Source organism: Chinchilla lanigera, unplaced genomic scaffold (genome assembly GCF_000276665.1).
Source record: "Chinchilla lanigera isolate Chin_1 unplaced genomic scaffold, ChiLan1.0 scaffold00131, whole genome shotgun sequence".
NCBI lineage: Eukaryota > Metazoa > Chordata > Mammalia > Rodentia > Chinchillidae > Chinchilla > Chinchilla lanigera.
In genome coordinates this window covers 1,353,987-1,364,508 of record NW_004955532.1, presented here as the reverse complement: position 1 = coordinate 1,364,508, position 10,522 = coordinate 1,353,987, and the positions used below count along the sequence as shown (strand labels likewise).

At 52.9% G+C, this 10,522-nt stretch overlaps 2 protein-coding genes across 3 annotated transcripts in view; both read left to right on the top strand.

Moving 5' to 3' along the window:
• Positions 1 to 1,027: 1,027 nt before the first annotated feature.
• Nicn1 (nicolin 1) lies at positions 1,028 to 6,258 on the top strand. Of its 2 annotated transcripts, none has more exons than XR_001232021.1 (6): positions 1,028 to 1,301; positions 4,235 to 4,411; positions 4,654 to 4,767; positions 5,155 to 5,226; positions 5,481 to 5,644; positions 5,719 to 6,258. XR_001232021.1 is itself a non-coding variant. In XM_005410204.2 (6 exons), exons 1-6 carry the CDS (start codon positions 1,170 to 1,172, stop codon positions 5,758 to 5,760), a joined length of 642 nt encoding a protein of 213 aa, XP_005410261.1. In that variant the 5' UTR covers positions 1,039 to 1,169; the 3' UTR covers positions 5,761 to 6,258. The 2 variants fall into 2 exon arrangements, 1 of the variants encoding a protein (XP_005410261.1); XM_005410204.2 differs by having other exon boundaries at positions 1,039 to 1,301; positions 5,540 to 5,644.
• A 30-nt stretch (positions 6,259 to 6,288) lies between these two features.
• Amt (aminomethyltransferase) overlaps positions 6,289 to 10,522 on the top strand; it is a 6,478-nt gene continuing 2,244 nt past the window's right edge. The window contains exons 1-5 of the mRNA XM_005410201.1: positions 6,289 to 7,770; positions 7,889 to 8,056; positions 8,744 to 8,824; positions 9,669 to 9,800; positions 10,304 to 10,382. Of these exons, the coding sequence (XP_005410258.1) occupies positions 7,681 to 7,770; positions 7,889 to 8,056; positions 8,744 to 8,824; positions 9,669 to 9,800; positions 10,304 to 10,382 (550 nt within the window). The 5' untranslated portion in view covers positions 6,289 to 7,680. The remainder of the gene's footprint in view (positions 7,771 to 7,888; positions 8,057 to 8,743; positions 8,825 to 9,668; positions 9,801 to 10,303; positions 10,383 to 10,522) is intronic.

The window sequence follows — 10,522 nt, the reverse complement described above, 5'->3', positions numbered from 1 at the left end:
TTTTTGAGACAGGGTCTCCCTATGTAGTCCAGGCTGGCCTTGAACATGCGGCAATCTGCCTCAGCCTCCTGAATGCTGGAATTACAGGGGAGCACCAGCGGCCTGGCAAACTCCTGGGTTTAAATACTTCTGCCTAGATTGTCGCGAGTTCGAGACCAGCCGGAGCTACAAAGTGAGCTCAAGACCAGCTTGAACTGTGTAGTGAGGCCCTGTCTCAAAAAGACAAAAAAAAAAATTAAAAATATATAAAAATAAAGTGAGCTCAAGGCCAGCCTGAATTGCATAGCGAGATCCTGCCTCAAGAAGACTAAATAAATAAATAAATACTCCTGCCTGAAGGTATAAATTTTGTTAAGAAAAAAAGTTTTTGTTAAGAAAGCCAAACTGACTTTCAGAGTGGGTCGGAAATCACAGTGGGTAAGAGTTCCAGGAACTCCCCATTTCTGCCTTGTTTAGCAGAGGTTCTAATTTATTTTCTCCTGATAATGTTGTTAAACAACCTCTTTTGAGGCGTACGTATCTGTTTTTTTTTTTTGTCTTTTTGAGACAGGGTCTCACTATGCGGTTCACGCTGGCCTTGAGCTTACTTTGTAGCCCAGGCTGGCCTCGAACTTGCAGCAATCCTCCTGCCTCAGCCTCCCAAGTGCTGGGATTACAGGCGTGCGCCACCACGGTGAAGTACGTATCTGTTTAAAAAAGTTTTTTTCCTTCTGTGCTAGGAATCAAACCCAGGATCTCTCAACATTATAGACAAGCGCTCTGCACTAAGCTACACCTTCACACCTTTTTCTGGGGCGGTTGTTATGTGGACTATTTTTTTGCGATTTATTTCGTCCGGTTTATGGTCACTCGTGTTCTCAGCCTCACACCGGTTAACGGACCGGCGCCCTAGGGAAGCACGCGGTCAGCACAGATCGGATTCAGAACCGTTCAACAGTTGCCGGGCTCCACTCGCGCGGGCCGCTGACGCTCACGCGATGACTGGCTGAAGGAGAACTTCCGCAGGCTCTTCCGGCTCCTGGGCCTACGCATCGGTGGTTGGCTGGCCTGGCCGAGCGCGAAGCCTCTCGGGAGTTGTAGTTTTTGTGGCCCTGCTGCGGACACCAGGAAGGGTTATTGTGGTTGGAAACTGCAAGAAGCAATTGCGCTCGTTCGCGACAGCTGGCACCATGTCCCGCCTGTCGGTGCCCTGTCACGTGAAAGGCGCCGTAGCCCTGCAGGTGGGCGACGTGCGGACTTTCCAAGGCCGGCCTGGCGTGCTGGTCATCGATGTCACCTTCCCTAACGTGGAGCCTTTCGAGGTGAGCAAACCGGGTGGGCGGGATGGAGCTCCTGGGCGGGGCAACGGGGAATTTGGGCGTTGCCCCGGCGTCTAATCTCTTACCCCAGCCTCTGCAGCGTCCCCGGGGATCTAGGTAGCCATTCAGTTTATTTTTAAAGTAGTACTTACAATATTTACTAGAACCTGTTCTGTTCTCTTCACCTTCGCTTTCCCACGTTCCAGGACAGCGCTGGCACGAAGGTGCCAGGAAATAGGCTCGTTGGTGCTGGAAATTCAACTATGAATTGATGAGTGTGAGCCCTAAGCTTGTGCTGGGCCACAGCTGGAGATCATCAAACAATTATTTATCTCAAACTGGTCTCCTCCTCATTCCTACAGTCCCTGCCAGAGGTCAGAGCACAACCTCCCTGGCCTGGCACGGCGGCACACGCCTGTAATCTTAGCACTCAGGAGGCTGAGGCAGGTAGATCACTGCAAGTTCAAGGCCAGCCTGGGCTACCTATTGAGTTCAAGGCCAGCTAAGAACCGCCTAGTGACTCCAGTTTTCAATCTCTGGTTGCACTTTTATATCAGCTGACAAACTGAACATACATGACCTCAACACAAAGGACAGAGCCTACTTCTAATGGCCTGGCCTTCAAAGTCATTCTGTGTTGCCGGGGATATAGCTCAGCAGCACAATCGCCAGCTCAAGGTCCTGAGTTTGATTTCTGGTATCAAAAAAAAAAAAAAACCCTCTGTCTGCGCCCCACCTTCCCTCTTGGCCCCGTGCACTTGCATTACTGTATGTTGTTATCTCCCAAGTGGTTCCTTAGAGTCAACTGGGAAAACTCATTAAAGGAGTTGACCCACGCGGGCATGGTAGTGCACACCTGAAATCCCAGCACTTGGGCGGCTGAGGCAGGTGGATTGCAGCAAGTTCAAGGATAGCTTAACTACATAATGACCTAAAGGCCAGTTGAACTACAAAGGTTTGAGGTGCAGTTTGGTTTTGTTTGTTTGTTTGTTTTTTGTACTGGGAATCAAACTCAGGGCCTTGCACTTGCAAGGCAGGTGCTTATGCCACTGAGCTACATCCCCGGCCCTGAGGTGCAATTTGGACATTTGCATTTTAAAAAATTTCCTGGAGTAACTCTGATGTGTCTCCATTAAGAACTACTGCTCTAACCAGGCTGAATTGCTTCCTGTTGTGTGCCAGGTTCTCTCATTTTGTAAACTTCCCTGTATATACTATTTTTATATCTCTTGACTTTTCTGGGTTTTTTGGTCTTTTTTTTTTTTTTTTTTTTTTTTTTTTGTCTTTTTGAGACAGGGTCTCGCTATGCCGTTCAGGCTGGCCTTGAGCTCACTTTAGCCCAGGCTGGTCTCAGCTCCCAATGATCTGCCTTCCTCAGCCTCCGGAGTGCTGGGATTACATGCCCGGCGCTTTTTTGGTCTTTCTGAGACAAGGTCTCACTGTGCAGATCAGGCTGGTTTTGAACTCATTTTGTAGCCCAGGCTGGCTTCACACTTGCAGTGATCCTCCAGAACTTGCACAGATCTGATCCTCCTGCCTCAGCCTCCCAAATGCTGGGATTATAAGTATGCACCACCACGTCCAGCTTCTCCTACCTTTCTTGGACCACTAGGCAAACTTTTCCTTCTTTAGGCCCTATGTGTACATTTTCTGCCCCCACCAAGGTTAGTGCTGTGGCACTTTCTTTTTTCTTTTTTGTTTTGAGACAGGGTCTTATCGTGTAGTTCAGACTGTCCTTGAACTCACTACTTATCCCTGGTTGACCTGAGACACAGAGTGACCCTCCTGCCTCAGTCTCTCAAGTGCTGGCATTACAGGTGTGCAGCACCACCGCTGGCAGGACTGTGACTTCCGACAGCATTTGGACATGGGGCAAGATCCACAGTGATGGGTTGTTTGCCTGGCAGGACCTCGAGCTTGACAGGCAGGTACTGTGCCACTGAGCTATATCCCAGGCACAGCTTACGCTTTTAGACTGTGAGAACCTTGGGGAAAGTAAAATTGTGTTTAGGCCCCAGTAATATTTATTGATTTGTTTAGCAGAAGAGTGTATTCTAAAAGAAAAGAAGAGCCTCGTGTGGTGGCGCACGCCTGTAATCCCAGCACTCGGGAGGCTGAAGCAGGAGGATCCTTGTGAGTTCGAGGCCAGCCTGGGCTACAAAGTGAGTTCAAGGCCAGCCTGAACTGCATAGTGAGACCCCATCTCTCTCTTTTTTTTTTTTTTTTTTTGGTACCAGGAATTGAACTCAGGACCTCATGCTTGCTAGACAGGCACGGTTCCATTGAGCTGTATTCCCTGCCCAAGACCCTATCTCAAAAAGACAAAAAAATTAAAAAAATAAATAAAAGAAAAGAGGAAGCTGGGCATTGCACAAGCCTGTAGTCCCAGCTACCTGGGACTGAGTAGGGGCAGTTCAGCAACTCAGCAGGACCCTGTCTCAAAACAATAAGAAGTGCTGGGAAGGCGGGGGGTGGTGGTGCTCACCTGTGATCCCAGGACTCAGGAGGTTGAGGCAGGAGGATCGTGGTGAGTTCAAGGCCAGCCTGCACTGCATAGCAAAACCCTGTCTCAAAAAACAAAAACCCCAAAAACCAAACGAACAAAAAAAGAGTATAGCTCAGTGTAAAAGCACTGGGTTCAATCTCTAGTATTTTTTTTAAAAGGTAGGGGTGCTGAGACTGTAGTTCAGTAATAGAGCACCTCTGTCTTTTTGTGACAGGGTCTCCCTATGCAGCTCAGGCTGACCTTGAGCTCACTTTGTAGCCCAGGCTGGCCTCAAACTCGCAAAGATCTTTCTGCCTCAGCCTCTCGAGTGCTGGAATTATAGGGGTGCGTCACCACGCCCAGCTAGAGCACCTCTGGTTTTGAACTCCTGAAAGGCAGTAAAAAAAGAGGCCCTGTGATTGGTTTGTCATAAGGGTTGTATATGCTCTAGTTGCAGGAGATCACATTTAAGAATTACTACACAGCCTTTTTGACCATCCGTGTCCGTCAGCACACCACTGCGCACACACCAGCTAAGTGGGTGACCTGCCTGCGGGACTACTGTCTGATGCCTGACCCACACAGTGAGGATGGAGCCCAGGAATATGTATCGCTATTCAAGCACCAGGTCAGCTGGCCCTCAGCATGGCAAGGGCAGCCCAGATTAAGGACTTCTGAGTGGCCTGGGGATTGGCCAGGAGGGAAAGGGTCAGACTGGCTTGGGCTGTGGCTCCCCGGAAAGTGCCTTGGACAGAATACTGTTATTTCCTTCCTAAAGACCTGGGGAGGCAGTAACTCGGGTCACTGCTGGTTGGGAGGCTCCTGGGCAGTGAGCCGGGACCTTGGTGGGTCTTTGTGTATGTGTGTCAGATGCTGTGTGACATGGCCAGAGTCCTGGAGCTGCGTCTTATTCTGCGGCAGCCGTCACCCCTGTGGCTATCTTTCACAGTGGAGGAGCTGCAAATCTACCAGCAGGGACCAAAGGTGAGTAAGTACCCCAAAGCTGTTGGCCTTTCCTCAAGAGCTATGGCTGAGAGAGTGGAAGTCGTGGGGAGGTGATGGAGGAGAACAGTGAGCTCATAAGGAGGCAAGCCAGGCATGGGTACTGGAACCTCGTGGTGAGAGGGGAGGCTCTGTCCTCACACTGCCTGACCTTTGGATGCCACTCCTCACTTTCAGAGCTGGAGCCTTCAGGAGACAGAACAGCTTATGTTCTAGGGCTTTCTTCTGCATAGCTGCAGAACTCAGTAGCGTGACTTCTCTTGCTTCTTCTCTTGGCCTCCCAAGCAGGGTTTTCCCAATGTCTCAGGCCAGGGGTCTTTTCCTTTTCCCACTCTGTCTCACCTAGTCCAGTGTGCCTTTGCTTTGCAGAGCCCGTCTGTGACCTTTCCCAAGTGGCTGTCCCACCCAGTGCCCTGTGAGCAGCCTACCCTTCTCCTTGAGGTGAGTTCCCACCGTGGGTAAAGCCCATGTGTGAATGGCTGTTGTGTCCAGCACTGGCCCAGATGGTCCCCCTTCCCCTAAGATTCTGGGGGTGGGCCCTGGTGCCTTGGTCCAGGCTGTGCCGTCCTGGGTGTCCTGTGGAATCTGAGGACTCTCAGGTGCGGGGCTGGGCTGCCTCCTCAGCATTCACACATCATCTGGGAATATTACTGGTCTCAGCTGGAGAGACCCATAGCCTAGCTTGGTCTCTCTAGAGTTCTAAGGGCCGTACTGGGGAGAGACCCATGGCCATTGACCCCTCCCTCTGGAGCAGGGTCTCCCAGACCCCAGCAGGGTATCCTCCGAAGTACAGCAGATGTGGGCGCTGACGGAGATGATCCGGGCCAGTCACACCTCCACGAGGATCGGCCGCTTTGACGTGAGTGATCTCTTCCCTCTGCTTGGCTTGCACGGCCCTGAGCAGGTCAGACCTCACAGTCCTTTGTGTTACAGGTTGATGGCTGTTATGACCTGAACTTGCTCTCCTACACTTGAGCAGCGGCTTCTAGCTGAGCTTTTGGCCTTTCCGTGCCCACCAGGCTTAGTTGGGGCCACCAGCGACAGAAGCGTTCCCGGTGCATTCTCAGTGTGGTCTGCGTGCTCATCCTGCTGGGCCACGTCCGCAGATTCAAGATTCTTGGGACTTACTATGTGGCTTCAGGATGAGCTCCTGGCAAGGGTGCATTCTTCTTCTTTCACCTGGCAGCAGCACAAGTCCTTCTCCCCTAAACACACTCCGGCTCTTTCTACCGAGAATCCCTGAGTGCCCTCTGCCCATCCTGCCCACATGCACAGCCCCGTCTTCTGTGGCCACCCGCCCCGAAGTGCAGTGAACCAGTTCCGTCTGACCCTGGAAGGCCACTGCTACCTTGGCACTGAGACTGGAAAGCTTGAGGCAGAAAGAGAGGCCCCTGTCCACCCTCTGCACCCTGTCGTGGCCTTCTTTCTCTTTGTACTATGTCCACAAAAATAATTTCTTTTTTAAAACTGTTATTTTTCTTAGTAAGTATTTGTCATATACACTGATCACATTCATCCTAGGGAATTCGTACCTGTACCAAACACATCTCAGTTCTTCTTGTCACAAAAAGAAATTTCTTGTCTAAACTTTTCTGCCACCTGCTGGGGAGGTAAAGCTGGGGATTTAGGTAGCCGAGTTCCGAGGCCCCTGAGCCGGCCCTGGGGTGTGTGTTCCATTGAGCCTGGCCAGGGGCCTCCGCAAGCCGAGGGCTTGAGCATGAGACCAGCAACCTGTCTGCCGTCTGACACAGCCCAGGGCACATCCGTGTCCTTTTCCCACATGCTGAAAAGGCATCAGCCTTGGCAGGCGTACATCCAAAGGGGATTTTCATTAGTGCCGTTTGTGAGGTGAGCCGCAGCAGTGCTCCAGGCCAACTGCTGAGTGATCCAGGTTGCTGCTGCTTCAAGAGTGAGAATCTTCTTCCCTTCTGGTTCTTCCTGGCTGTGCCCAGGGAGATGATAGAGCAGTACCACGAGGGGTCTCGGACCCGGAAAACTGGACATACTTATCAACACCACCCTTTGGTGTCCACTCCGTTCTCACCCATCAGCCTTGCAAGCTGGTATCTTCCCCCGTGGGGCTGTTTACTTAGTCCTACTCTGCTTCTGCTGAAAGGGTGATGACCACAAGTCCTGTGTTCGGGGAACGGTGTCCCTTAGTGTGTGTGTGTGTGTGTAAGAGGGAGTGAGTGTGCATGTGAGGGAAGAGGACCCTGGGGTGGCAGAGACCATGCGGTACTCAGTCCCCAGCACCCAACACAGAGCCTGGTATCCAGCAAGATTGATAAATATTAATGGAAGTTGGGCACAGTGCTGCAGCTGAAGCAGGAGGATCGCCTTGAGTTGGAGGCCAGCCTGGGCTGCACGGCGAGCCTGTCTCCAATAATAAATACTGAATACTTGTGCAATGTATGACTGTGCTGGCTGCCTGTGTCTGCCCAGTGGTCAGACCTGGACACCCCTGTGGGAGGCCGGCAACAGCGGTTTTCCGCCTGTCCGGCTGGCTCCACCCTCCCATGACCTCCCCACCCCTTCGCATTGTTCCTCTTCCCTGCCTGAGGTCCTGACTGATTCAGCCCTTTCAGTCCTTTGTGGAACTTCGGCCCTTTGGAGGGGAGTTCTTCGGGGGAGGTCTGACCCCCAGCTTCTCAGTTCCGGTTCTGCCCAGTCCGCTCTGCACTGCCTGAGTCGCCGGATTCCCCACAGGGAAGAGACAGTAGGGAATCCCAGCACTTTCTGGCCTAGATCCTAGGCTGCCCTCGGGGCTTCCCAACCCCTCCTCTAAACCTCTTTGCACTAGAAAGACCTGTCCAAGCAGGAGCTCGGACTACATCTCCCGGCGTGCCTGGCAGCGTGGTGTTCTGTGTGTGCCGTCTGCAGTTGTTTCGGGCGGAGATGCAGCGAGCTATGAGCCTGGTGGCCCGTCTGGGCGTTCGCCGGCCAGCGCTCCCCACAGCTCTGAGTCGCTCACTCAGTTGTGCACAGGTGGGATAAAGGGTGCTACAGGAGTTGGTGCTGATCTTGGGGGGTGGGGGAGGGAGGCGGCCGGGTAGCAGGGCCCCGGTACTGTTAGCACTGTAGTCCTAAACACAGCTGCCTGCAGGACGTGCTCCGCAGGACTCCGCTGTACGACTTCCATCTAGCCCATGGTGGGAGAATGGTGGCGTTTGCAGGCTGGAGTCTGCCCGTGCAGTACGGAGACAGCCACGTGGATTCACACCTGCACACACGCCGGCACTGCTCGCTGTTCGACGTGTCCCACATGCTGCAGGTGAGCCAGGGAGTGCCCACTGCTGGTTAGGCCTGCCCTTCCATCACAGCCCTGCATATCTGCGCTTTGCTTGCTGAGAGCTGGATTCCAAGGGCAGCCTTCTCAGGAGGGCTGGAGGTCTCCAGGGTGTCACAGACAGATTACAGCGCCACAGAAATTAGAGGCAAACTGGGGGGTCTTCTGAACCATCTTCTCTCCAGTCTCGCCTGCCTTCTCCTACTAAGCACATCCTTAGTACATTGTGTCTGCCAGAACTGATACTTACTCTCATTCACCCTGGTGGGTATGGATCTTTTTTTTTTCTTTTCTTTTTGAGACAGGGTTTCCCTATGCAGTTCAGGCTGGCCTTGAACTTATTTTGTAGCCCAGGCTAGCCTTTAACTCGCAGCGATCTCCCTGCCTCAGCCTCCCGAGTGCTGGGATTACAGGCGTGCGCCCCCACGCCCAGCCTAGGTGGGTATGGATTGGAAAAGGGGTATTTCAGTAAGCTGCTAGGTTCTTGGAGGTTCCTAGGCCTCAGCCAGTCACAGCCTGGGCTGGGAGATGTGGGGGAATCCAAAGGTGGAGACTGTGTAGAACCAAAATGGTCAGTCACCTGTGGGCTGGGCTGGACGGTGGCTGGCAGGCGGGGGGACTGCTTGCTCAGAGGCTGATGCCGGCGCCTGAGGCTATCTGTCTGTTCCTCAGACCAGAATATTTGGTTGTGACCGAGTGAAGCTGATGGAGAGCCTAGTGGTCGGAGACATTGCAGAGCTAAGGCCAAACCAGGTGGGCCCTTTTGTCTCTGCTCGACGGGTGTTCAGTCCTGAGCCAGGAAGGGGACGAGTCACTGCCGCATGCTCGAGGGGACAGAGATGGCTCAGCTTCTCAGGGCTTGCTGTATGGGGAGACAGAGTCCTTGGGTCATTTCCGGACACCTAGCCAGCTGGGGTGGGGGCTGTTCCAGCCTCGCCACATCACGCTGGGAGACCAGCAAGCAAGGCTTATGAGCAGCGCGTTGATCTGCCATGCTGCCTGTTTCCTGGCTGTTCAAAGTGTAGCCCCTAAACCGGCACCTCGCTGCGTCCCAGAAGCTTATTAGGAATGGGCTCTCTGGTGCTGCTTTAGATCTGAGAAGCAAGCTGGGTGACTCAGGGGACCTCTCAACCCCAGGCTCCTCTTCCATCTAAGTGGGGAGGCAAGGCCAGCCTTACAGTGTTCTGGGGGCAGTGTCGTAGAGCGTGGTAGGAGTGTCTGGGATCCCAGAGGGGTGCTTTGAAGCTTTTATTCTGGAGGTTGGAACACTGGCAGAGTTGTGTGGGAGGGACGAAGCAAGCAGCAGGTCTTAGGTGTGCAAATGGGGCTGTCACTACTAAGTGAGGGGGGGCACAGGGTTGTCACCAGACTGGGGAGTGCTCCCTATGTTGGGTGGGGGGGACGCTCAACGCTTACTTGGTGCCTGAGGATCAAAGACCCTGGACTTGACCCAGCCTGTAACCTGCACAGCCTGAGCCCTGTGCTGCAGGGAGGGGCTCTGTGAGCAGGTGGTTGAGTGGGCCCAGGGCTATGTCTAGCTCCCCCTTGGCCTTGCCCACCTGAACCTGGAGGCAAAGATGCTACACTTTGATGCTAGGGAACACTGACGCTGTTCACCAATGAAGCTGGAGGCATCTTGGATGACCTGATCGTCACCAATGCTTCTGAGGGATACCTGTATGTGGTGTCCAATGCTGGCTGCTGGGACAAGGACTTGGCCCTCATGCAGGTACAACCCATTCCTGTCTTAGGCACTTTGTCTTCCTGTTGATAAAGCAGCATCTAAAGCAGCAGGTGGTCCCGGAAAGACCTGGCACAGATGAGGAGCTCAGGTGACTGAGTGAATGAGCAGCTGTGATACTTAAGAGCAGGCCTTCCCTAGAGCATGCCAGCCTCTGGAGGTAGGGAGGTGAAGCTGATCTTGGCCCCTAAGTGAGCACCCTTTGGTAAGAGGTTATTCCTCTTATTCCACCCTTGGCTTAGATTATTCCTACCACTCAGTAGCTGTGTAAACTTGTAAGATGGGAACTAGTCCACTGTCCTTTTGCCCAGCCCTGCAGTATCCAGCCCATGGCAGGTGGTCAGTAAGTGGTACTGTACCAGACACTTGTTTTGGGGAGGTACGGGAATTGAACTCAGGACCTTGTGCTTACCAGGCAGGCGCTGTGCCGCTGAGCTAAATCCCCATCACTGTACCAGATACTGATGTGACGTTTCTGTCTTTCCTTTCAGGACAAGGTCAGGGAGCTTCAGAACAAGGGCAGTGACGTGGGCCTAGACGTGGTGGATAATGCTCTGCTAGCCCTGCAAGGTAAGATAGCTCGGCAGGAATTGGAGCTAACTTTTGGCATCCTGGCTTCATGTAGTGCTTAGCACAGAGGCTATTCCAAGAGAAGAAAGGTATGCATGGTGTGGTATTTGTATGCTATAATTCTGAGTTAGGTACCCAAT

Excerpts from the sequence above, each read along its gene's own strand:
- Nicn1 (XM_005410204.2), top strand. The coding sequence starts at position 1,170 with ATGTCCCGCCTGTCGGTGCCCTGTCACGTGAAAGGCGCCGTAGCCCTG. Across the intron at positions 4,412-4,653 it reads TATCGCTATTCAAGCACCAG|ATGCTGTGTGACATGGCCAG; the intron begins GTCAGCTGGCCC and ends TATGTGTGTCAG. Across the intron at positions 5,645-5,718 it reads CGAGGATCGGCCGCTTTGAC|GTTGATGGCTGTTATGACCT; the intron begins GTGAGTGATCTC and ends TTTGTGTTACAG.